Raw genomic sequence first — 27,717 nt, forward strand, 5'->3', positions numbered from 1 at the left:
CAAGAAATACCGGTGATTAACTGATTGACAGATTGGAGTACTACAAAGATTGTAATGGGCCTACAGGTAGACAAAGAACAACATTTTTTACTTCTCCACTTTCTTCCCTTGGATTTTTTTCTTAATTACTTAGGAATCTGGGCCCCACATTAAATAACAGCTGCAGCTTTTAGAGACCGGCAGTTGTCTAAACCTAGACATTACAGGCCCCTGGTTTCATTCCAGTTGGTGACATCAACATTCGCTGCCAATGCAATTAGGAGTGAGACTGCACCTGAGTCTGAAAGTGGCACCTTTTTTCCTGAAAACACTGTTCGATAAGGCAGGGGTTGAACACTGGAAGATGTAGAGAGCTACTTCTATATTGGAAAATCTTTGGAAAAGGTATTAATCTGCAGAGACAATCTGAATATAATTCAACTGTAATGTTCCTGCTTGCAACTGAACACAAGAAATGTGGTGGAGGGGGAGAGAGAGGGAAAGGGAGAGAGGTGAGAAAGAGAGGGGAAGGAGAGTGAGAGATAGAATGAGAGAAAGAAAGGAGTGAGAGAGAAAAGGAATAAAGAGAAAGAGAAGGAGAGAGAACGAGAGACAGAGTGACACAGAGAGAGAGACACAGAAAGGAGACGAGAGAGGAGTGGGAAGAAGGACTGAGGAAGGTGAAAGACACAGAGATTGAGAGGAGTGAGAGAGAGAAGAAAGGAATGAAGAGAAAGAAAATGAGAGGGAGGGAAAGAGGAGTGAGAAGAAAGAAGAGAATGAAAGAAGATTGATTGATTGAAAGAAGCATCACAAAGGACCTCAAAATATTTGTCCTTCAGGTTTTTAACCTATTTCCCTCACTTTCCTTTTCTTTCTCTTTATTCCTTTCTTCTCTCTTACTCCTTTCTCTCTCTCTGTGCCTCTGATTTTCTCATTGTCTTTATCCTTCTCACTCCTCTCCTTTCTCAAGTTTTATCTTGAATCTCTACTCTTCTTGCCCAGAATCACTCTTTCATAATAAGAACGCTCTGTCTCTGGCATTACCACTACTTTCTCTGTGAGTCCAGACGAGCCACTCAGATTCTCTTTTTCTCAGTTTCTTCATCTGGATGTTTCCAATGACCTTAAAGGAATGTGTGAGTAGGAGGAATCCTTCACAAAGGTAGGCCATGTTTTCCATTTTGGGCTCCTCAGCCCAAAAGTCCCAAAACAGAATATTTTTGCATCTTTTTTCAAATGGTACTTGTGAAGTGCACACTGTGTGTCAAGAACTGCTCCAAGTGCTGGGGTAGTTACAAGTTAATCAGGTCGGACACAGTCCGTGTCACGCTTGAGGCTCCCAGCCTAAGTAGGAGGGAGCAAAGGTTTTGAATCTCCATTTTACAATTGAGCCCTGGGGTAGATACAAGCTAATCAGGTTGGACGCAGCCCGAGTCCTGCATGGGGCTCACAGTCTTCATCACCGTTTTACAGATGAGATAACCGAGGCACAGAGAAGTGAAGTGACTTGCCCAAAGTAACACAGCTGAGAAGTGGCAAGGCCATGATTAGAACCCAAGTCCTGATTCCCAGGTTGGTGCTCTAACTGCTAACCCACACAGCCTCTTTGGGCGGGATAGACTTGACCTCGGGGCTATCTAGACATGAACCAGCTGGAAGCCTACAGGTAGATGAAGATGACGCCTGGCGCAGCACATCAAAGAAACCAAACTCCCGCCTCTCTTCAACGAAAAGCAGAGAGGGTCGACCGCGTGGGATATTTTATTTACACTGGAGGACAAACAAGGGAAAAGAGTGGGAAAATATCCTGCATAATTACCATGTGGAGAGTGACTCGCTCGATCTGTACAATTACAACGGACAGAGATCTAGGGGTCAAGAGAAGCAGCGTGGCTCAGTGGAAAGAGACGGGCTTTGGAGTCAGAGGTCATGGGTTCGAATCCAGGCTCTGCCACTTGTCAGCTGTGTGGCTGTGGGCAAGTCACTTCACTTCTCTGTGCCTCAGTTACCTCATCTGTAAAATGGGGATTAAGACTGTGAGCCCCACGTGGGACAACCCGATTCCCCTGTTTCTACCCCAGCGCTTAGAACAGTGCTCCGCACATAGTAAGTGCTTAACAAATACCAACATTATTATTATTATTATTATTATCATCATCAAGATGGACCACACTAGAATAAGTTTTCCGTGAAGTTCTACGAGAAGAAGCCGAGACAACCGTGGCCTGAATTAACAGAAGGATATTACAGGGGAAGCTATGAGAACAGGAACAAGTTGCTGGTGGTTAGCTCAGCTCCACAGTATAGTGCCTGGGACATAGTAAGAGCTTAACCAATACCATAATTATTATTATTATTATCGAAAAAATCAGTGGAATTTATTGAGACCTTACTGTGTGCAGAGGACTGTGCTAAGCGCTTGGGAGAGGACACCGCAACAGTGTTAGTAGACACAGAGCCTGTCGTTGTCCCTGAGCCCTTGGATTGGTCACAAACTGGTTTTCTCCTAGACACCCATTCTCAAATCTAGGTATGGCCTAACACACGAGAAGCAGTCATGGGTTCTAATCCCGGCTCTACCGCTTGCCCGCTGCGTGATCTTGGGCGAGTCATTTCATTTCGCTGGGCCTCAGTGATCTCCTCTGTAAAATGGAGATTAAGACCTGTAATCCCCACGTGGGACAACCCGATTACCTCGTATCTGCCCTGGTGCTTAGAACAGCGCTTGGCACATACCACCCCGCAACACTTGAGCACTGGAGTCCCCAGGTTTTAGAGATTTCCCCTCTGGGAGAGCACCTGACTGACTCTTCTCAATCATTTTTTAAAACTGCCTTTGTTAAGTGCTACTATGTGCCGAACACTGCCCTAAGCAAGGGGTAGATACAAGATATTCAGATAGCCCATAATCCCTGTCCCACATGGGGCTCACAATCTTAATCCCCATTTTACAGATGAGGTAACTGAGGACAGAGATGTTAAGTGACTTGTCCAGGGTCACACAGGAGACAAGTGACGGAGCTGGGATTAGAACCCAGGTCCTTCAATCCCTGGTAAAATGGATGCATTGCCGCTCAGTGGATAACTCCCAGATGTCTTATTTGGACAAGATGGTGGTCTTATTTGGACCCGACGGTGGGTAAGGAAGGAGGAATCTTTGCTGTTTGGGGGTCGCTTCGGATGGGGTGAACCACTCAGGAAGGCTGGGGAAGTAGGGGGGCTTCTTCCAACTGAGGAAGTAGTGGACTCCTCCTTAGTTTGAAGACGCCCCCCAGCACTCAGATCCAAGCTCAAGTTCCTAGCCAGACTCTTGAACCAAGATACACGCAGCTTGGCCTAGTGGAAAGAGCAGGGGCCTGGGTCCCAGAAGATCTGGGTTCTAATCCCGGCTCCGCCACTCGTCTGCTAAGACCCCCCTTTTTCTCTGCTCCTCCTCCCCTCCCCATCGCCCCGACTCCCTCCCTCTACCCGCCTCTCCGCCCCACAAAACTTGTGTATATATGTACATTATTCTATTCATTAATGATGCGTATATATTCACTCAACCGTATTTATTGAGCGCTTACTGTGTGCAGAGCACTGTACCGAGTGCTTTCTAAAATGCTATTGATTTATATTGATGCTATTGATGCCCGTCTACTTGTCTTCCTTTGTTTCGTTGTCTGTCTCCCCTCTTCTAGACTGCGAGCCTGTTGTTGGGTAGGGATTGTCTTTGTCGCCGAACTGTACTCTCCAATCGCTTAGCAGAGTGCTATGCACACAGTGAGCGCTCAATAAATCCGATGGAATGAATGAATAGTAAGGGCTTGACACATATCATATTTTTTATTATCATTAAGTCATTTCATTTCTCCTTGCCTCAGATCCCTCATCTGTAAAATGGGGATGGAGATTGTGAGCCCCGTGTGGGACAGGGACTGTGTCCAACCCCATTTGCTTGTCTCCATCCCAGTGCTTAGTACAGTGCCTGGCATATAGTAAGTGCTTACCAACTACAATTATTATCACTATTATTATTAGTAGTAGTAGTAGTAATAAGACCACTGACTTCTCATTAGTAGCCCATTCTGGATGACTCATCTGTTAATTTACCCAAACCTACATCGCATCTGCAAGGGAAATAGTGTCACCTAATGGATCGAGGAGTCAGAAGGACACCGGTTCTAAGGCCGCCTCTGCCACCTTGGGCCAGCCACTTCACTTCTCTGGGCCTCAGTTGCCTCGTCTGGAAAATGGGGATTAAGACCGGGAGCCCCGCGTGGGACAGGGACTGCGTCCAATCTCAGTATCTTTTATCTACCCCAGGGCTTAACAAATACCATTTAAAAAGAAAATAAAATAAATCTGCGGCTATTTTCAATTCTGAGCGGGGGCTCTCTCCTTTGTGGGTAAGGTCGGTCTATGCCCAAACCCAGGAATTTTCAGGAGCCACTGACCAGGGGAAAATCCTGTGGGACCCACAAAGAAGAAGTCACAGGATCCAAAGGTCAGAGGTTCTCAGTTCGGGGAGGAGAAGGAGGAGGTAACACCACTCTATGAAAAACATTACTGCTCCTCAAGTCACCTCATCTGCAGCAGTTCTTAATGAGTACCTGTTCAGAGAATCTACTCTGTGCAGAGCACCGTACTGAGGGCCTGTGCAGAGCACTGTATGACGTGTCAACTGTATGCAGACCACTGCATTCGATCATATTTATTGAGCGCTTACTGTTTGCAGAGCACTGGACTAAGCGCTTGAGAGAGTGCAATACAACAATAAACTGACACATTCCCTGCCCACAACGAGCTTACCGTCTAGAGTGGAGCTGAACTGAGGGCCTGTTGTCTGCAGATCACCGTACCGGTTAATTATGCGCAGAGCACTGTACTGAACGTGTATTGTAGTCAGAGCACTGGATTGAACGTGAAATCTATGCAGTGCACTATTCTACTGTGTGCAGAGCACTGTAATCAATGTGTATAATAATAATTACAATAATAGTATTTGTTAAGCACTTATTATGTGTCAAGCACTGTTCTAAGTGCTGGGTAATCAGGTTGTCCCGCATGGGGCTCACAGTCTTAATCCCCATTTTCCGGATGAGGTCACTGAGGCACAGAGAAGTTAAGCGACTTGCCCAAAGTCACACAGCTGACAAACGGCGGAGCCGGGATGAGAACCCATGTCCTCGGACTCCCAAGGCCGGGCTCTTTCCACTAAGCCACGCTGCTTCTCTACACTTACACTTCTCCGAAGTGTACCGTGTTGATCACAGAAGAAGTACAGAGCAGTATACCAGGTGAAGCAGCACATCATAGTGGATAGAGCCCGGGGCCGGGAGTCAGAGGATCTGGGTTCTAATCCCAGCTCCACCACGTACCTGTTGCTTGATCTGGGGCAAGTCACTTGGCTTCTCTGTGCCTCGGTTCCCTCATCCGCAAAATGGAGATTCAACAACTCCCGTTCTCCCTCCCTCTTACTTAAACTTTGAGCCCCTTGTGGAGCCCGGTGATTTTTATCAAGCACTGTTCTAAGCACTGGGGTAGACACATGGGTGAATCCCCACATTAATAATGTTGGTATTCGTTAAGCTATGGTATTTGTTAAGCTATGTGCACAGCACTGTTCTAAGTGCTGGGGTAGATACAGGGCAATCAGGTTGTCCCATGTGAGGTTCACAATCTTCATTCCCATTTTACAGATGAGGCCACGGAGGCACAGAGAAGTTGAGTGACTCGCCCACAGTCACACGGCTGACAAGTGGCAGAGCCGGGATTCGAACCCATGACCTCTGACTCCAAAGCCCGTGCTCTTTCCACTGAGCCACGCACATTGTAGATGAGGGAACTGAGGCCCGGAATCGATCGTATTTATTGAGCGCTTACTGTGTGCAGAACGCTGTACTCAATGCTCGAGAGAATAGAATATAACAGAGCCGGTAGGCACATTAGCCTCCCTCTCAGGATGGCACCCGGAGAGTCTCCAGTCCTCTACCAGTCTCGGCTACGGGAGGGAGAGTCAAGCAGAGGCCCGTCCGGTCCGTTCCTAGCTCGGGCAGCGGCTAGCGAGGGGAAGGCCGTCGGCTACAAGTCAAAACTCCCCCGTGCAGGGCAGCGGCGGCACGGGAGAGAATCGAGGGTGGAGACTCCAGTTCAATGCACGGAAAGAGGCGACGGTCAACCACTTCCCTGTTTTGACCGAGAAAACTCTGGATCCACCACCAGTGCGACTGCAGATGGAGGTGGGGCCTTCTGGGAGAGATAGGTCCGGGGAGTCGCCATGGGACGGAGACGACTCGAAGACGACTCGACGGCATGAGACGAGGTAGACACATTCCCTGCCCACGGTGAGCTTACAATTTAGATGGAGTCAAGTAACGTGCCCAAGGTCACAGAGCAGACAACTGGCGGAGCTGGTATTAGAACCCCGGTCCTCTGGCTCCCAGGCTTGTTATTCTTTCCACTAGGCCTCCGAGAGGCCTATCTTAATAATGTTGGTATTTGTAAAACACTTACTATGTGCTGAGCACTGTTCCAAGCGCTGGGGGCGATGCAGGGTGATCGGGTTGTCCCACGTGGGGCTCACAGTTTTAATCCCCACTTTTACAGATGAGGGAACTGAGGCATAGAGAAGTGAAGTGACCTGCCCACAGTCACACAGCTGACAAGTGGCAGGACGGGGATTCAAACCCATGACCTCTGACTCCAAAGCCCGTGCTCTTTCCACTGGGCCACGCTGCTTCTCTATCTTCCACCATCCACTTTCCGCTTTCCCCTCCAAGAAGCCTTCCCAGACTAAGCCCCACTTTTCCTCATCTTTCACTCCCTTCTGCGCCGCCCTGACTTGCTCCCTTTGCTCTTCCCTCCCCAGCATAGCCTCACAGCACTTATGTCCGTATCTGTCATTTTATTTACTTGTATTAATGTCTGTCTCCCACCCTCTAGACCATAAGCTCGTTGTGGGCAGGGAATGCCACTGTTTATTGTTGTATTATACTTTCCCAAGGGCTTAGTACAGTGTACTGCACACAGTAAGCGCTTAATGAACACGATTGAATGAATAAATGAATAGGCCACACTGCAGCGTGGCTCAGCGGAAGGAGCCCGGGCTTGGGAGTCAGAGGTCACGGGTCCGACTCCCGGCTCCGCCACTCGTCAGCTGTGTGACCGTGGGCGAGTCGCTTCACCTCTCTGGGCCTCGGTTACCTCATCCGTAAAATGGGGATTAACCGTGAGCCTCAGGTTGGACGACCCGATTACCCTGTATCTACCCCAGCGCTTACAACAGTGCTCTGCACATAGTAAGCGCTTAACAAATACCGACATTATTATTGTCTGCGTGTAACTCTGGGCCAGTCACTTAACTTTTCTGGGCCACCGTTTCCTCCTCTCTAAAACGGGAAGTCAATACCTGTTCTCCCTCCTACTTAGACTGTAAGTCTCAGGTGTGACAGAGCCTGGGCCTGACCTATTTCCTTCGCCTCAGGCCCAGGGCTCATAGCCCCCGGAAGCACTTAATACCACAGTGATTATTATTATCGGTCTTCCCCGAGGTCGGATTCAGCCGGAGCGTTTCACTTACAGCTATAGCGAACCGCTGAATGTTCTCGTTCTCGCAGTCTTGAATGACCTTCTCGAGGTCATGGTTGTCATGTGATTCTCCATCCGTCACGATCACCATGACTTTCTTCACCCCCCTCCGGGCTCCGCGGGGTTCGGTGAAAGCCTCTTTCCTAAAACAATCACATCCCCGGGAGAAAAAGAAAAGGATTTAGGACTGCGGCGTTGTCCTTGGACGACCTCCGGAACGATGCGCTGAAATCAGACGCTAGCCCAGGCATTCTGAAAGCAGCAAGGCCCGGTGAAAAGCGTCAGAGGAGCTGGGTTCGAATCCCACCTCTGCCCGTTGCCTATGTGACCCTGGGCGAGTCGCTTGACTTCTCTGTGCCTCCGTTTCCTCCTCTGTATAATGCGGAGTCAATACCTGCTTGCCCTCCCCCATAGGCGGGGAGTTTTTTGGGGGACAGGGACTTTTCCGATCAGATTATCGGCTATCTACCGCAGGGCAAGGCACACGAGAGAAGCAGCATGGCTCAGTGGTAAGAGCCCGGGCTTGGGAGTTAGGGGTCATGCGTTCGAATGCCGGGTCTGCCACCTGTCAGCTGTGTGACTGTGGGCAAGTCACTTCACTTCTCTGCGCCTCAGTGACCTCATCTGGAAAATGGGGATTAACTGTGAGCCTCACGTGGGACGACCTGATGACCCTGTATCTCCCCCAGCGTTGAGAACAGTGCTCTGCACATAGTAAGCGCTTAACAAATACCAACATTATTATCATTTATTATTATAGTAAGCCATTAACGAATACCACAATTATAGAATTTGCCCAATAAATAATAACGATGGCATTTGTGAAGCACTTACTAGGTGCCAAACACTGTTCTAAGTGCTGGGGTAGAGAGACTGTAAGCCCGTCAGTGGGCAGGGACCGTCTCTATCTGTTGTCGATTTGTCCATTCCAAGCGCTTAGTACAGTGCTCTGCGCATAGTAAGTGCTCAATAAATACTATTGAATGAATGAATGAATGAATGAATACAAGGTAATCAGGTTGTCCCACGTGGGGCTCACGGTCTTAATCTCCGTTTTATGGATGAGGTAACTGAGGCACAGAGAGAAGTTAGGTGACTTGCCCAAGGTCACACAGCAGACACGTGGCGGAGCTGGGAATAGAACTCACGTCCTCTGACTTCCAAGCCCATGCTCTCGCCATTAGGCCACACTGCTTCTCTTACCATCATTAGTGGGATCGTGGCATGGCCTAGTGGGCAGAGCGTGTGACTGGGAGTCGGAAGGACCTGGGTTCTAATCCTGACTCCGCCACGTGTCTCCTGTGTGACTCCGGGCAAGTCGCTTCACTTCTCTGGGCCTCAGTTCCCTCCTCTGTAGAATGGGGATGAAGACTTGAAGTCCCATGCGGGACAAGGACTGTGTCTGACTTGGCTGAGTGGAAAAAGCAAGGGCTTGGGAGTCAGAGGTCGTGGGTTCTCATCCCGGCTCTGCCACTTGTCGGCTGTGTGACTTTGGGCAAGTCATTTCGATTCTCTATGCCTCAGTTACCTCATCTGTAAAATGGGAATTAAGACTGAAAGCCCCACGTATCTAACCCATTGCTTTAGAAGAGTGCTTGGCATATAGTAAGTGCTTAACACATACCATTATCATTATTATTATTACTCCGGGTCTTAGAACAGTGCTTGGCACATAATAAGCGCTTAACAAATATTATTATTATTATTATTAGTACCCCAGCTCTTAGAACAGTGCTTGGCACACAGTGAGTACTTAAATACCAAAATGATTATCATAAGAAGCTTGCCTCTAATTCGAGTGGAAGACTGACTGCTGGGTGGTGGTGGCTGGACCGTCCCGAATTCTGGGTCTGGGGTCTCCCCCATGGCTGGAAGAAGGTGGAGCCGCCAGGAAAGCCCAATATACCCCGACAGTAACAATAATAATTCTGGTATTCAAGTGCTTACCCTGTGCCAGGCTCTAAGCACCGGGGTGGATACAAACGAATCGAATTGGACGCCGTCCCTGTCCCACATGGGGCTCGCGACCTTCATCACCATCTTACAGGGGAGGTAAAAAGGGTCAGAGAAGGCCCAAGGGCACACAGCAGACAAGTGATGGACCAGAACTTAGAACTCGTGACCTTCTGACTCCCAGGGCCACGCTCTATCCACTACAAGAGTTCTTACTGTGTGCAGGGCACTGTACTAAGCGCTAGGGAGAGTAAAATACAACAATAAACAGACACATTCCTTGCCCACTACGAGCCCACAGTCTAGAGGAGGGGAGACAGGCAATCTAGTGTATTACGGCGCCCTCAGATTATGCATCTCTCTGCCCTCAAGGAGTTTACCACCTAGAATGGTACAAGCACCCTTAGATTGTGTCAAATATAAAGAGAGCAACAGCGTATTAAAGAATAACTTCAGATTAAAGAACTTTATTTAATGCAGCATGGAGAAGTAGCATGGCCTAGTGCAAAGAGCCCAGGCCTAGGGAGTCAGAGGACCTGGGTTCCAATCCCAGCTCTGCCAATTGCTTGCTGTGGGACCTTCTAGTCTCTGTACTTCTCTGTGACTCAGTTCCCTCAACTGGAAAATGGGGATTGAATACCTGTTCTCCCTCCTACTTAGACTTGGCGCCCAGGCAGGACAGGGACTGTGTCCCACCTAATTAACTCGTACCTAATAATAATAACTTGTATCCAGTAATAATGCTGCACAGAAGCAGCATGGGGTAGGAGATAGAACTCGGACCTGGGAGTCAGAAGGACCTGGGCTCTGATTCCGCTTCCGCTACTTGCCTGCAGTGTGACCTTGGGCAAGTCACTTCACTTCTCTGGGTCTCAGTTACCTCATCTGGAAAATGGGGATTGAGACTGGGAGCCCCACACGGGAAGGGACTATGTCCAACTTGATTTGCTTATATCCTCCCCAGTGCTTATTGCAGTGCCTAGCACAGAGTAATAACAATAATAATAATAATCATGGTATTTGTTAAGCTCTACGTGCCAAGCACTGTACTAAGTGCTGAGATAGGTACAAGGTAATCAGGTTGTCCCTCGTGGGGCTCACAGTCTTCATCTCCATTTTACAGAGGAGGGAACTGAGGCACAGAGAAGTGAAGTGACTTGCCCAAGGTCACACAGCAGATAAGTAGCAGAGCCGGGATTATTCATTCATTCATTCAATAGAATTCATTGAGCGCTTACTATATGCAGAGCACTGTACTAAGCGCTTGGAATGGACAATTCGGCAACGGATAGAGACGATCCCGGCCCAGTGACGGGCTCACGGTCTAATCGGGGGAGACAGACGGACAAAAGACAACATAATCACGATAAACAGAATCAAGGGGATGGACACCTCATTAACAAAATAAACAGGGTAATTAAAATATCTACAAATGAGCACGGTGCTGAGGGGAGGGGAGAACCCAAGACCTCTGACTCCCAAGCCCGTGCTCATGCCACTAGGCCATGCTGCTTCTCTAAATCGATCAAATCGATCCATCTAATCAATCTAACGGGGATATCCAACCTACCGTGCTGTGTCGATCCCAAGAGCCGTCATGGTCTGACGCCCGCCTCTCTGGATGATTTCGTTGGATGCAGTCAGAACCTCTTCCGTCGTCGTGTACTTATTGAGGTTAAACTCGTGGGTTACGTTTTCGCCGTATTGGACGATGCCCACCTGAAAGGGGGAGATATTTTCAAGAGAGACATCCTCAGTGACACCTCCAAGGACCCTGGGTCTTGCTCGATTGGAGGAACCGTCTATCTTGGAATTGCGATGGAGCTGAAGAGAAAGTTCTTCTTTCGTTCCTCGAGGGCAGGGAGTGTATCTATCTACTCTATTTACTCTCCCAAGTCCAGTGCTCTGCACACAGTAATTCAAAAAAATTCAAAAAAACTGCCCAGACTGATTAACTGATAAATGGCAGACAATTTCAGAAGCTGGGAGTAATAATGATAATAATGAAGGTATATGTTAAGCGCTTACTATGTGCCGAGCACTGTTGTATGCGCTGAGGGCGATACAAGGTAATCAGGTTGTCCCACTCGGGGCTCACAGTCTTCGTCTCCATTTTACAGATGAGGGAACTGAGGCACAGAGACGTTAAGTGACTTGGACAAAGTCACCCGGCTGACAAGCGGCGGAGGCGGGATTAGAACCCATGACCTTTGACTCTTTCCACTAAGCCCCGCTGCTTCTCCAGAAGAGACGAGTAGAAGCAGCGCAGCAGAATGGCTAGAGCCCAGGCCTGGGAGTCAGAAGGTCATAGTTTCTAATCCCGGCTCTGCCAGTCGCCTTCTGTGTGACCTTGGGCTAGTCACTTCACTTCTCTGGGCCTCGGTTGCCTCAACCGTAAAATGGGGATTGAGACAGTGAGCCCCACATGGGACAGGGATTGTGTCCAACCCGACTGGCTTGTATCCACTCCAGCGCTTAGAACAGTGTCTGGCACAAAGTAAGCACTTAGCAAATACGATATTAATAATAATGAATTATCTGTCTGGCAAATACTGTCCCCATCCAAAGCCTTATTGAAGGCCCATCTCCTGCAATAGGCCTTTCCTGACTAAGCCATCCTTTCCTCTTCTCCCACTTTTTTCTGCATCATCCTTAGCATTAGAAGAGAGAAGACACAGGACAGAAAACAAACACAAATGTGTGGAAGGCCACTAAAGAACCAAGCAACAGGAGTCAAAAAGAAGAGAAAGGGGGCAATCCTGGGAGGGGCAGAAAGTTTGGGGAAGGTGTGCCCAGCCACAGAAGGAGTTTTTGGATGGGAATCTGCATGTGGAAGGTCAGCAAATTAACCACGAAATACTAATACCCAGGGAAGTACATTGTAACCATTTTATGGAATTTTTATTCCTTTGCTTCGATTGAGCGTGGCCCGTTGGGTAGAGCATGGGCCTGGGAGACAGAAGACCTGGGTTCTAATCCCAGCTCTGCCAGTTATCTGTCGTGTGTAACCTTGGGCAAGTTATTTCACTTTCCTGTGCCTCAGTTTCCTCATCTGCAAAATGGAGATTAAGACTGGGCGCCTCAAATAGGGCAGGGACTGTGTCCAACCTAATTAGCCCGAATCTATCCCAGTGCTTAGTACAGTGCCTAGCACATAATAAGCACTTAACATACCATTTAGAAAATGGAGACGAGTGGTTCTGGAATTTCTGTGTGAATGTATCATTTTTAAAATCTACAATAATCACCTAACTTTTTGGTGGTTGTTGTTTTGTTCCTTTTCTCTCTCTCTAAGGGATCAAATTCTTTTTATCCCACTCCCTGGGAGACCCATCCCTTGGCTCGCTTACAGTGCAAAATTGGCACTTTTGATTCAGTCCGTAATTAGCTGGACGAGGCTCTGGAATTTTTCAACTTTGGATCCAGATTCTGTTGTTCGCAAGTCAGGGTGGTTATTCGCTCTGGTTGTTGCAGAGATGGGCTGGAGGAATCGCAAACATCGTTGGGTCTATGAGCTCCGGGGCACCCAAGATTGCCTGTCAACTTCCAAAACATCCCAAACATGTGATTTGGGTTAAAAGATTGTGTTTCTAGTGGATTGGGTCGAGCTCAGAGTTTGCCTTAAGTAGGGCAGAGCTTAGGGTGTCACAGTTGGTATTTCCAGAACGTCTTTCACATTTTCCTTTCCTCCCTGGAATCTTTCTCCTTCCGAGCCGGAACATGTGGCTTTACTTTTCTTGAGGCAATAACGTGGAATGGAACCTCAGAGGATCCAGAGACCTTAGTCACATTTTTTTTTTATAAGGTATTGTTAAGCGCTTACTCTATGCCAGGCAATGTACTAAACACTGGGGTAGTTACAAATTAATCAGGTTGGACACAATCCTTGTCCCACAAGGGGCTCACAGTCTTAATCCCCAATTATAGGTGAGGTCAATGAGGCCCAGAGAATAATAATAATAATAATAATGTTGGTATTTGTTAAGCGCTTACTATGTGCAGAGCACTGTTCTAAGCGCTGGGGTAGACACAGGGGAATCAGGTTGTCCCATGTGGGGCTCACAGTCTTCATCGCCATTTTACAGATGAGGTAACTGAGGCCCAGGGAAGTGAAGTGACTTGCCCACAGTCACACAGCTGACAAGTGGCAGAGCGGGGATTCGAACCCATGACCACTGACTCCAAAGCCCGTGCTCTTTCCACTGAGCCACGCTGCTTCTCCAAAGAAGCTTCTCCAGAGAAGTGAGGTGAGCAACCCTCTTGACCTTACGGAGTTCTTGTAGTGGACAGTAAGACTCAAGACTATAATCTCATTGTGAACAGGGGACGTGTTGTTACATTGTGCTCTCAGAATAATAATAATAATGGTATTTGTTAAGTGCTTATTATGTGCCAAGCACTGTTCCAAGCGCTGGGGTGGATAGAAGGTAATCAGGTTGTCCCACGTGGGGCTCACAGTCTTCATCCCTATTTTACAGATGAGGTAACTGAGGCACAGGGAAGTGAAGCCGGCGAGTGGCACGGCCGGGATTAGAACCCATGACCTCTGACGCCCAAGCCCGGGCTCTTTCCACTGTGCCCCGCTGCTTCTAATGCTCTGCACGCAGTAGGCGCGCGATAAATACGATTGACTGACTAATGGTCGGGTTTGCGAGGAGGCAGCAGGTTTCGGCAGGGGACTGGGTCTCCAGGGATCAGGGTTCGACTGCCCCAGAGGACTGTGGCCAATGGGCTCAGCAAGGATTTGCGCTCTCCGGCTGGTGGCGGAGAACCCCCTTCTCCTTGAATCCCGGTTCATCCCCCAGAGTTTGAAGCAAGGAGTTTGAAAGGACTTGCTTCTATTCATGTTCTCAACTAACTAGATGAACAGGAAATAATACCTAAGATGACAGTCAAAGAAGCAGGATTCAACAGGAGGAGCAGTGTGGCCTAGTGGAAGGAGCTTGGGCCTGGGCATCACAAGACCTGGGTTCTAATCCCGACTTCCAGTCATCTGCTGAGTGACCTCTGGTAAGTCACTTCACCTCTCTGTGCCTCCGTTATCCTCATCGGTAAAATGGAGATTCGATGCCTGTCCTCCCCTCGCTAGATTAGCCTCATCTCTAGTAATAATAATAACGTTGGTATTTGTTAAAGCGCTTCCTATGTGCAGAACACTGTTCCAAGCGCTGGGGGAGATACGGGATAATCGGGTCATCCCACGTGAGGCTCACAGTTAATCCCCATTTTACGGATGAGGTAACTGAGGCCCAGAGAAGTGAAGCGACTCGCCCACGGTCACAAAGCTGACAAGTGGCAGAGCCGGGAGTCGAACCCATGACCTCCGACTCCGAAGCCCGGGCTCTTTCCACTGAGCCACGCTGCTAGTAGACCGTGAGCCCCGTGTGAGATAGAGACTGTGTTCAATCATTCATTCAATTGTATTTATTAAGCGCTTACTGTGTGCGGAGCACTGTACTAAGCACTTGTAAAGTACAATTGGGCAACAGATACAATCCCACTCCAGCTCGTTGTGAGCATTCATTCATTCATTCAGTAGCATTTATTGAGCGCTTACTATGTGCAGAGCACTGGACTAAGTGCTTGGAACGGACAAATCGGCAACAGATAGAGACGGTCCCTGCCCTTCGACGGGCTCACGGTCTAATCGGGGGAGACGGACGGACGAGAACGATGGCGATAGATAGAGTCGAGGGGAAGGACATCTCATAAAAACAATGGCAGATAAATAGAATCAGGGTGATGTACATCTCATCAAACAAAATAAATAGGGTGATGAAGATAAGAACAGGGACCGTGTCTACCGATACTGTCGTACCGTACTCTCCCAAGTGCTTTACACGCAGTAAATAAATACGATTGAATAAATATGCTCAAGAAATACGACTGAAAGAATGAAGCACTTAGTACGGTGCTCTGCATACAGTAAGTGCTCAAGAAATACAGTTGGTCGAAAGAATGGTTGCTTGATCTATAAAAAGCCCCATGACAGGGTAACCAAGGAGAGAATGTCGTACTTTTGAAAGAAAAAAAATAAAAGACTTCTGCTTAAGGCCCGTTAGCAACAGCTGAGCTCGAAATGGTTGTCAACACAAACTATTAAGTTGAGTCCCTGGAAAGAATTACTGTAAAACCACATGAAAGAAAGTTGCAGACTCCCCGGGGAGGGTCGTTTTCTGCATATTTGCTTCGAGAGGATGTGTAGTCGGCTTTGCTCTGTGAATGAATTTCTTTTCTGAAGAAATGAGCAGACCCCTGACAGGCCAGTTTAAAAGAAAGGAAGAGGGCCACCCTTTCATCATTAAACGGCAGGCAGAGTAATTTTTAAAAAAGGAAAAATGTCCAAACAGTGCCAAAAGAAGGAAGCACAGTGAGAATGTGGAATCCTCTCACGAGGGCTGAAGTCAATAAAAGAATCTCCAAAAATCCTCTCCTTCTAAGTCTGCCAGACAGCAATTGTGTCTATCCACTCGACTCTCCCAAGCCCTTAGCACAGAGCTTTCCTCACAGCGCTCCATAAATTAAGACTGATGGATTTTATTTTCTTATGACTTTTTTTAAGCGCTTTACTATGTGCCAGGCCCTGTTCATTCACTCTTTCAATTTATTGAGCGCTTACTGTAAGCAGATCACTGCGCTGCCACTTGTCAGCTGGGTGACTGTGGGCAAGTCACTTCACTTCTCTGGGCCTCAGTGGCCTCATCTGTAAGATGGGGATGAAGACCGTGAGCCTCACGTGGGACAACCTGATGATCCTGTATCTACCCCAGCGCTTAGAACAGTGCTCTGCACATAGTAAGCGCTTAACAAATACCAACGTTATTATCACTGTATTAAGCGCCTGGACAGTTTGGCACTGTTCTAAGTGTTAGGGGTAGATACGAGCTAATCACGTTGGACACAGCGCAGTGCTCTGCACACAGTTAGTGCTCAATAATACGACGGAATGAATGAACGAACGTCCCACAAGGGGCTCGCAGTCATCATCCCCATTTTACAGGTGAAGCAGCGAGGCTTAGGAGAAAGAGCCCGGGAGCTTGGGAGCTAGAGGTCTTGGGTTCTAATCCTGGCTCTGCCACTTGTCAGCTGTGTGCCTAGTCACTTAACTTCTCTGTGCCTCAGTTACCTCATCTGTAAAATGGGGATGAAGAATGTGAGCCCCACGTGGGGCAACCTGATTATCTTGTATCTACCCCAGCGCTTAGAACAGTGCTTTGCACATAGTAAGTGCTTAACAAATACCGGCATCATTATTATTATTATTTTACAGGCGACTGAGCTAGGAGTAAGGAATGGGTTAGCAATGACCCAGCTTGATTGTCTAGTACACTCAGGGCATCTTTAGGGAGTAGGAAGGAATCAGTCAATTGATGGTATTTACAGGGAAGTTAATAATAATGTCGGTATTTGTTAAGCGCTTACTACGTGCAGAGCACTGTTCTAAGCGCTGGGGGAGATACAGGGGAATCAGGTTGTCTTACGTGAGGCTCACAGTTAGTTCATCCCCAGTTTACAGATGAGGTAACTGAGGCCCAGAGAAGTGAAGTGACTTGCCCACAGTCACACAGCTGACAAGCGGCAGAGCCGGGATTCGAACCCATGACCTCTGACTCCCAAGCCCGGGCTCTTTCCACTGAACCTTTAAGCGACTTGCCCAAAGACTCACAGCTGATAAGTGGGGGAACCGGGATTAGAACTCACTATCCCTGACTCCCAAACTCGTGCTCTTTCCACTACGCCACGCCACTTCTCTGTGACCTTGGGCAAGTCACTTCACTTCTCTGGGCCTCAGTTACCTCTTCTGTAAAAAGGGTTTAAGAGTGTGAGCTCCAGGTGGGATAGGGACTGCGTCCAACCTCAGTGACTTGTATCTATCTCAGCGCTTAGAACAGTGCCTGGCACATGGGAAACACCTAACGCTTAGTATGTTCTTATTATTCTTGTTATTAACCCTCTAAGTGTCCTAAATAGGTCTTCAGGAGCCCAAAAGAATGAATACAAACGATTGGCAAATGTTACCCTGAGGATTAGGTTTCTGATGAAGAGTTATTCTTCTAGATCTGGAACTATGGATTAAAGCACATTAAAGCAATTTAGAAGTCCATTTGTCACACATTAGCACACCATCATCATCATCTGGTATTGATTGAGCGCTTACTATGTGCAAGTCACTGCACTATGCACTTGGGAGAGTATAATAAAAGAGTTGGCAGTCACATTCCCTGCCCACAACCAGCTTACAGTCAGAGGGGGAACATGAATGGAAATAATTTATATAGCCAATATGTCGTCTGGTAGTTCAAATACCGCTTCCAGATGTGTACAAACGGGCTTGATGAAACGCCTCGTTACTCTATATGAAACTCTCTCTGTTTAGTAATAGTACTTCTAGCAATTATTAAGCGCTCACTGTGTGCAGAGCACTGCACTAAGCTTTGGGAGAGAATCCACAGGTGGGAATTATTATTAATAATAATAATAATGTTGGTATTTGTTAAGCGCTTCCTATGTGCCGAGCACTGTTCTAAGCGCTGGGGGAGACACAAGGGAATCAGGTTGTCCCACGTGGGGCTCACAGTCTTCATCCCCATTTTACAGATGAGGTCACTGAGGCACCGAGAAGTGAAGTGACCTGCCCAAAGTCACACAGCTGACAAGTGGCCGAGCCGGGATACGAACCCATGACCAATTAGACACAGTCCACGTCCTTAACACCTCTTGGCGTTGGTCTCCCGTGAAGGAGATTATTTTGGCGTGAAGCAATGAAACTGAAAGACAAGTAGCTACGCCTTTTCTCCTGTAGCTTTTTGGAAACCTTTCCTTTGGTTCGTAGCTTCCCTCTGCTTCCAGTTTCATTTCTTCATTCTCTCTCCCCTGGCTTCCCTCCCTTCTCGAATGGGCTTCTGCCTCCGCTTCCCTCTTCCAGACGTCGATCTCGTGCGTTCTTAGAAGGCCGACAGCAAGCCCCCAGGAGCCTGGGCAGGCGGCAGTAACCTAGTAACGCTGCACTGTGCAGTAGGTCAATCAATCCTATTTATTGAATGCTTCCGGTGTGCAGAGGACTGTAATTAGCGCTTGGGGGAATACAATCTAACGGAGTTGGTAGACAAGTTCCCCGCCCCCAAGAAGTTTACAGTATCAAAGGGGAGACAGACATAATAGGGGAGACAGAGAAGCAGCGTGGCTCAGTGGAAAGAGCCCGGGCTTTGGAGTCAGAGGTCACGGGTTCGAATCCCGGATCTGCCACTTGTCGGCTGTGTGGCTGTGGGCAAGTCACTTCACTTCTCGGTGCCTCAGTGACCTCATCTGTAAAATGGGGATTAACTGTGAGCCTCACGTGGGACAACCTGATTCCCCTGGGTCTACCCCAGCGTTTAGAACGATGCTCTGCATGCACATAGTAAGCGCTTAACAAATACCAACAAATACCAACATTATTCTAATAGTGATACGACTCCCCAAGCAAGCCCTACCGAGGGCACAACTGTGCCGAATTGTGCTTTCCAAGCGCTCGGTACTCTGCACACAGAAAGCGCTCAGTAAATATGATTGAATCCAAGGGACCTTCCTTAAGTCCTCCTTTCTTCTTCTCTCACTCCCTTCTGCATTGTCCTGCTTTGCTCCCTTTATTCATCCCCCCCGTCCCAGTTCCACAGCATTTACGTCCATATCTGTCATTGATTTATTTGCATTCATGTCCACCTTCCCTTCTAGACTGTAAGCTTGTTGTGGGCAGAGGATGTGTCTGCCAACTCTTGTTCTATTGTACTCTCCCAAGCACTTAGTAGAGTGCTCTGCACTCAGTAAGTGCTCAATAAGTACGATTGATTGATTGAATATTTATACCCCTATTATGCTGTTTAACAGACCAAATATCACTTCCAGATGTGTACAAATGGACCAATGAAATGCCTTATCCGTCTATGTGAAGTTCACTACATTGAGAAGGAGTAATAATAGCGTTTGTAATAATAATACCCTAATAATAATTACGGTATTTGTTAAGCGCTCATTATTTGTTAGCGTTGGGGTGGATATAAGCAAATGGGGTTGGGCACAGTACCTGTCCCACACAGGGCTCACAGTCTCAATCCCCCTTTTACAGATTAGGTAACTGAGGCACAGAGAAGTGACTGATTTGTCCCAGGCCACACAGCAGACAAGAGGCAGAGTGGGGATTAGAACCCATGACCTTCTAAATCCCCAAGCCTGTGCTCTTTCCACTAAGCCACGCTGCAGTCATAATAGTAACAGCGTTTATTATGCCTGTGGTATTTTTTAAGTGCTTACTATGTGCCAGGCGCTGTACTAAACGCTGGGGTAGACACAAGATAATCGGGTTAGACCCAGTCCCTGTCACACTTGGGGCTCACAGTCTCAATCCCCGATTGACGGAGAAGCCCAGAGAAGTGAAGTGAGTTGCCCAAGATCCGTCAAGTGCAAAGCCGGGATTAAAACCCAGGTCCTTCCGACCCCCAGGCCTATCGCTAAGCCACGCGCTGACAGTGTGCAGAGCGCTGTGCTCTGTGACCAGTCAATAAATATGTTCTGAATGAAGGACTACCCATCCAGATTTCTGAAATTAAAAGGAATCGCAGCCATGGCAGAGAGGTTGCTGTCTTTCATGGGCAGAGGGGAGATGGGATAAGAAAGGGACACTTGACTCCATCGTGTTAATTGAGCACTTACTGTGGGCAGAGCACTGTAATACACGCTTGGGAGAGTAAAATAGAACAATATAACAGACATTCCCTGCCACTAACGAACTTACAGTCTACCCACGATTAGCATTTAATAAATACAACTTACTGATTGATGGATCTAGGCAACAGATAACAGTTTGAGAGTTAATTCTTAGTTAATGTCCCCCCATTTATATCTATATCTTTAAATTCTGTTCCTTCATCCTACCTGTAATTTAGTCTCGTGAAGATCTCCCAAGCTAGACCGTAAACTCCTTGAGGGCAGGGCCTACTCTCTCCTACCATCCCAAGGGTCTAGTTCAGCATTCAGTCAATGCAAGTGATTGGCTGATGAATAATTGGCACTAGGCCCTACCAATTTGTGAGAAAAATGGTTCGGGCATAGGCATTTTGGCAATATTGCCTGAAGGATTTTTTTTTTTTCAAATCACACACACCCCTCCCCCCCAAAAGCCAGGGAAAATAAATTTCTCCTTTAGCATCCTGTACCAATCTTCCATTTTTATGTGCATGATATCATTATTATTATTTTCTGAGCACTCACTATTCATTCAATCATATTTAGTGACCGCTTACTATGTGCAGAGCACTGTACTAAGTGCTCGGAAAGTACAATACAGCAATAAAGAGAGACGATCCCGGCCCACACTGGGCTTAAAGTCTATTCATTCATTCAGTCATATTTATTGAGCCCTTACTGCGTGCAGAGCACGGTACTAAGCACTTGGAAAGTACAAGTCTATGTGTCAAGCAGTGAAACAGGGTGGCTCTGTGGAAAGAGCCCGGGCTTTGGAGTCAGAGATCATGGGTTCGACTCCCGGCTCTGCCACTTGTCAGCTGTGTGACTGTGGGCGAGTCACTTCACTTCTCTGGGCCTCAGTTACCTCATCTGTAAAATGGGGATTAATGTGAGCCTCACGTGGGACGACCTGATTACCCTGTATCTACCCCAGCGCTTAGGACAGTGCTCTGCACGTAGTAGGCGCTTAACAAATGCCAACATTATTAAACACTGGGGTAGATACAAGTTAATCAAATTGGACCCAATCCCAATCCTACAAGGGGCTCAGTCTTAATCCTATGATAAAAATCCCTTAATGTTGAGAGGACTCTGCAAAATCCCTCCTGGAGGATCCAGGGAATTTTAGTTTGCCTTTGGGAGCTCGATTGTAAACTCCACCGTTGGAAAACTCTGCCCGAAGCTTCCTTTTACAACCACCGGTCATCTCATTCATTCATTCATTCCATCATATTTATTGAGCGCTTACTGTGTGCACAGCACCGTACTACGTGCTTGGAAAGTACAGTTCAGCAACAGATGGAGACAATCCCTACCCAACAACAAGCTCACAGTCTAGAAGTGGGGAGACAGACAACAAAACAAGTCGAGAGGCAACGGTATTATTAAAATAAATAGAATGATAGCTATCTACACATCATTAATAAAATAAATAGAATAATAAATATGTACAAATATTCACCAGTGCTGTGGGGCGGGGAGGGGGTAGAGCAGAGGGAGGGAGTCGGGGCGATGGGGAGGAGAGGAGGAGCAGAGGAAAAGGGGGGCTCGGTCTGGGAAGGCATTCCAAACAAGTCACCAAAGACTTTGAGGGCGGAAATCATATCTACTTACTCTGCTGTCCTCTCCCAGGGACTTTGTACAGTGCTCTGACATCATCAGTGTATTTATCGAGTCAACTGTATTTACTGAGCACTTACTGTGTGCAGAACACTGTACTGATCACTTGGGAGAGTACAACAGAATTTGTAGACATTTTCTCTGTTGACACCAAACATAATCTAGAAGAGTAGGTGTTCAGTAAAATACGGATCGATGGACTTAAAACACGTAACAAATATTATTATTATTATTAGACTTCGAGTTCCTTGAAAGTAATCATAACTATTACCTACTGAACTCTCCCAAATGTTTAATACGGTGTCCTACGGTGTACGTAGGACAGTAAACACTCACATTCCACTGATAGACTGACTACATGAGAATCTGTTCTCTCCCGAGTGCTTAGTACAGCCCCAGACTGAGCTTCTCCTTTTCCCTCTGCTCCCTCTGCTGCCTCTCTGCCCCCCACCCTTCACCTCCCTTCAGCTAAGCCCCCTTTCCCTCTGCTCCTCTCCCTCTCCCTTCCCTTCAGCACTGTGCTCCTTTGTATATATTTTTATTACTCTATTTATTTTGTTAATGAGGTATACATCCCCTTGATTCTCTTTATTGCTATTAAGTTATCTTGTTTTTGTCCGTCTGTCTACCCCGACTAGACTGTAAGCCCGTCACTGGGCAGGGATTGTCTCTCTGTTGCCGAATTGTACATTCCAAGCGCTTAGTACAGTGCTCTGCACATAGTAAATGCTCAATAGATACTATTGAATGAATGAATGAATACAGTGCTCTGCACACAGTCAGTGCTTGATAAATATGATTGACTGATTAAAGGCACCCCTTTTGAGTGAGGGGAGTTACATCAGGTGTGTGTGAAGTTCTCTGGGGAACAATAATAATAATAATAATTACGGTATTTGTTAAACACTTACGATGTGCCAAGGACCATTCTAAGCGCTACAAGGTAATCAGGTTGTCCCAAGTGGCACTCACAGTCTCAATCCCCATTTTACAGATGAGGTAACTGAGGCACAGAGAAGTTAAGTGACTTGCCCAAGGTCACACAGCAGACAAGTGACGGAACCGGGACCAGAACCGACGATCTCTGACTCCCAAGCCCGGGCTCTATTGGTCATAGAAATGCCAGTTTACATGCCACAAATACCACTTTCTACCCCCAAACCCCAAAGAGATGGAGCTTTTGTCATTCAATCAATTAGTGGTATCTGTTGAGCGCTTATATATGCAGAGAGCTGTACTAAGTGCATTAATCTTGACTTGCTCCATTTCTAATTTCACTTATTAATGGCGGTATTTGCTTGACACAGAATAAGCACCTAACAAGCAGCGTGGCTCAGTGGAAAGAGCCGGGGCTTGGGAGTCAGAGGTCATGGGTTCGACTCCCGGCTCTGCCACTTGTCAGCTGTGTGACTGTGGGCGAGTCACTTCACTTCTCTGTGCCTCGGTTACCTCATCTGTAAATTGGGGATTAACTGTGAGCCTCACGTGAGACAACCTGATTCCCCTGTGTCTACCCCAGCGCTTAGAACAGTGCACGGCACGTAGTAAGCGCTTAACAAATGCCGACATTATCATTATTATTATTACGTGAATTCATTCATTCATTCAATGGTATCTATTGAGTGCTACTGTGAGCCGAGCACTGTACTAAGACCTTGGAAAGTGGCACGGCAGCACCATCTTACCTGGGTCTGTTTGGGCCCTATAGCCATCTTTTCCAGCAACTGTTTTAAAAATTCTATGACCTTCTCCCAGGGGTAAATGCTGTTAGAACCGTCAAGCACGATGACAATGTCCAGCTGGGTGCTGCATTCTGTAAAGAGAAATTGTTTCAAATTATAATTATGGACTGGACAGGAAAATCAGAGGGAATCAACGTGTGACGTTAGGCGATGCTTCGTAAAGGCAGTCTGGGTTTGGCCGAAATTTAAGAGAGGTGGAAAATCCATCGTAGCATCTTATCGCTAAACCAAGAGCACCATCTCTCATTACCTCGTGGGCAGGGAATGTGCGTTTATCGTCCTACCGTCCCCTCCCAAGCGCTTAGTACAGTACTCTGCGCACGGTAAGTGCTCAATAAATCAGACCGACTCGCTGAATGAACGAACCATCGATAACATATCGCAAAATCTTGGGTGTGAACAGCCGCTTCTCGTTCCTTTTCGGGATTCTTTTCGAGGCAGAGGTAGACGTCTAAATACACACGTCCCCGAAAGAGTGTTTTCCTCTTGGACGAGACTCCCCGACGCTTTTAGCAATTTCCCTTTAGACGTGACTTTCCTAGGACCGCTTCCACCAAAATCCATTCCAAAAATAGCAAGAAGTGGGGTTATATACTGACAAAGCACACATTGACCAAAATTGGGCACGCTGACAGCTAAGGACACTGTTTCGAGCCCTTTGGTATGCCTCTGTGTATAACATCTCTCTCTATCGTTGCTTACTACCTTTCAAACACACAAGGGCCATTCCGCAGGGGAGGTACCTTGTACAGACGGAGCGATGGAGTTTACGACTCGAAAAGCCGAATCCACATCGGAACAGATGCCAGTTGTATAGTGTAAGTGTCCACACTTGTACGCATAAAGAGGTCCGCAGGCCTTTAAAAAAGAACAACAGCATAAAACATTCGACAAACCAGCAAGAGATTGACGCTCGCTTCTCTGAGGTCGTTAAAAAAAATTACTATTCCCTGCCTTACCAGAAATCCGCCTCTTGGGTTCGTGACTAGAGTTGACCCAAACGTCATGTTCTCCTTGATTTCCGTGACTTCAGGGATCGATGTATTAGCTAAGAATAGAACAAACATTTCAGGATGCAGAAACAGAAAGTTAAATTATGCCCTCCCCACTTTCAGCCTCCCAGACACTTGGACAAAGCAGCGCCCGAGTTAGGTTATAGCAAATAGGCTTCCTCCTACTATTAAGGCTACAGTGAGTGAATTGAAAAGTTGGCGTCCATCCGTCTAAATCGTTTTTCCGACCTGTGAAAGAACGTGGAAATAGCAATTAAGCGATTGCCTCCAAATGCTGTTCAACCGGCTTCGCTAACTGCGACAGACGAAATCAACCGCCTCGCCGGATGCGACCGCCGTTTTGGTGTGCTGTGACTGGCGAGGTCAATGACGCGCCATCAACTTCTGACGCGAAAGGGTATGGAAAAGTAGCCGAAGAAGTCTGAATACGAAGCTGTCTCGCCCTCACCCACCCCACGTCGACATCTCGTATAGAATATGCAGAAGCAGCGTGGCTCAATGGAAAGAGCCCGGGCTCAGGAGTCAGAGGTCATGGGTTCTAATCCCGGCTCCGCCACTTGTCAGCTGTGTGACTTTGGGCAGGTCACTTCTCCTGTCGGTGCCTCGGTTCCCTCGTCTGTAAAATGGGGATTATGACTGTGAGCCTCATGTGGGACAACCTGATTACCTTGTTACTACCCCAGGGCTTAGAACGGTGCTCGGCACATAGTAAGTGATTAACAAATACCAACATCATTATTATTATTATTATTATTATCATCTCGGGGTTGTGACCGGGAAGGGGGAGTGACGGAAAAAATGCAAAGCCGGATCCCAGCAGTAGGCACGGGACGGGGATAAATTCATGGGCAGAGCAAGGTCCGTTAGATCACTGACGGTCCGCGGCCAAAGTTGGTAGTGGAATGTGGGGTCGGGACGGGCGACCGGAGTCCGATTTCTCTACATAAAAGGTGCAGCTTGGTGAGCTGCTTTGGGCCGTCCCCTCCTCCCCTGCCCCCCGAGAGCCACTAGGCAGAAATTAAGTTGAGAGAGGCAGGGCTGAACTATGAATGCCCCGATTCCCTGAGTTATGCTCCTCAAACCTCTATAGGCCGCTCACTAGCCAGTCTCTTGACCGTAAGCTCGTCGTGGGCAGGGAACGTGTCTGTTTATCGTTCTATTGTACTCTCTCAAGCGCTCAGTACAGTGTTCTGCGCACAGTAAGCGTTCGATTGGATGACTGAATGAATCCTGTCTGAAAAGCAGCATGGCCTAGTGGAAAGATCCTGGGCCTGGGAGTCAGAGGACCTGGATTCTAATCCCGGCCCCGCCACTTGTCTAGACTGTCAGCTCACTGTGGGCAGGTAATGGGTCTACCGACTGTTATACTGTGCTCTCCCAAGCGCTTCCTATGTTGCTCTGCACCCAGTAAGTGCACAACCACTGTGATTGATTGATTGCTGTGTGACCTGGGGCCAGTCATTTAACTTCTCTGTGCCTCGGTTTCCTCATCTGTAAAATGGAGATTAAAGTTGGGGGACAGGGACTGCGTCCAACCCGATGAACTTGTATCTACTCCAGTGCTTAGTTCAGTGCCTTCTGACTCCCACGGGCGCGCTCTATCCACTACGCCAAACTGCTTCTCATTACCCCTTGAGATGAGCCCCTTAAAGCCCCTCGAGATGAGGGGTTATATCCACTAACTATATTATACTCCTCCAAGTGCTTAGTACAGTGTTCTGGTCAGAGGAGGGTATAATAAATGCCATTCATTGAGTGATTGCATCACCATCACTATCACTATACTAATACTCATCGATTGATTGAGTGATTGAAGCCTCACTCTAGGCTTCAAGGCTGTCCATCACCTCGCCCCCCCACCTCTCCTCCCTTCTCTCTTCCCACCGCCCGCCCCGCACGCTCCGCTCCTCCGCCGCCCGCCTCCTCGCCGTCCCCCGTTCTCGCCCAGCCCGCCGTCGACCCCTGGCCTACGTCCTCCCACGGTCCCGGAACGCCCTCCCTCCTCACCTCCGCCAAACTCATTCTCTTCCCCTCTTCAAAACCCTACTTAGAGCTCACCTCCTCCGAGAGGCCTTGCCACACTGAGCTCCCCCCTTTGTCCCTCTGCTCCCCCTGCCCCCCCTTCACCTCTCCGCAGCTAAACCCTCTTCTCCCCCCTTTCCCTCTGCTCCTCCCCATCTCCCGTCCCATCCCCTCGGCAATGTACTCGTCCGCTCAACTGTGTATATCTTCATCACCCTATTTATTTTGTTTATTAATAATAATAATAATAATAATAATAATAATGTTGGTATTTGTTAAGCGCTTACTAGGTGCAGAGCACTGTTCTAAGCGCTGGGGTAGACACAGGGGAATGAGATTGTCCCACGTGGGGCTCACAGTCTTAATCCCCATTTTACAGATGAGGTAACTGAGGCGCAGAGAAGCTAAGTGACTTGCCCACAGTCACACAGCTGACAAGTGGCAGAGCTGGGATTTGAACTCATGACCTCTGACTCCAAAGCATCACCCTGATTCTATTCATTTGCCATTGTTTTAATGAGATGTTCTTCCCCTCGACTCTATTTATTGCCATTGTTCTCGTCCGTCCGTCTCCCCCGATTAGACCGTAAACCCGTCGAAGGGCAGGGACTCTCTCTGTTGCCGATTTGTCCATTCCAAGCGCTTAGTACAGTGCTCTGCACATAGTAAGCGCTCAATAAATACTACTGAATGAAAAGGTCATGGGTTCTAATCCTGGCTCCCCCCACCTGTCTGCTGTGTGACCTTGGGCAAGTCACTTCACTTCTCTGGGCCTCAGTGACCTCATCTGTACAACGGGGATTGAGACGGTGAGCCCCACAGGGGTGAGGGACTATGTCCAACTGTATTTGCTTGTACTTGCATTTGGTCGTGGGGGGAGTTCTGAGGTGGCAGGTTTCGAGGGGGGGATCTCGGCGAATGGTAAGACAACACGGCTACCAACCCGCTGGTCTTTTGTTGACGGTATGGACAACCTCCTGCCTGCAGGGAGCCTGCCATCAACCAATCAGTGATATTTATCGAGCGCTTCCCGTACGCAGACCACTGTACTAAGCGCTCGGGAGAGTACAAAATGACAGAGTTGGTAGCCCCGC

General features: G+C 47.8%; 1 protein-coding gene across 1 annotated transcript in view; it reads right to left on the reverse strand.

The window, feature by feature from the left end:
- Window positions 1-27,717, reverse strand: part of ITGA1 (integrin subunit alpha 1) — a 178,147-nt gene that overhangs the window by 60,165 nt on the left and 90,265 nt on the right. Inside the window, exons 4-8 of the mRNA XM_029075626.1 lie at window positions 24,548-24,636; window positions 24,332-24,446; window positions 23,532-23,659; window positions 11,075-11,223; window positions 7,544-7,694 (exon numbers count right to left, since the gene is read on the reverse strand). Of these exons, the coding sequence (XP_028931459.1) occupies window positions 7,544-7,694; window positions 11,075-11,223; window positions 23,532-23,659; window positions 24,332-24,446; window positions 24,548-24,636 (632 nt within the window). The remainder of the gene's footprint in view (window positions 1-7,543; window positions 7,695-11,074; window positions 11,224-23,531; window positions 23,660-24,331; window positions 24,447-24,547; window positions 24,637-27,717) is intronic.

The sequence above is a fragment of the Ornithorhynchus anatinus genome, chromosome 1, assembly GCF_004115215.2.
Source record: "Ornithorhynchus anatinus isolate Pmale09 chromosome 1, mOrnAna1.pri.v4, whole genome shotgun sequence".
NCBI classification, from domain to species: domain Eukaryota; kingdom Metazoa; phylum Chordata; class Mammalia; order Monotremata; family Ornithorhynchidae; genus Ornithorhynchus; species Ornithorhynchus anatinus.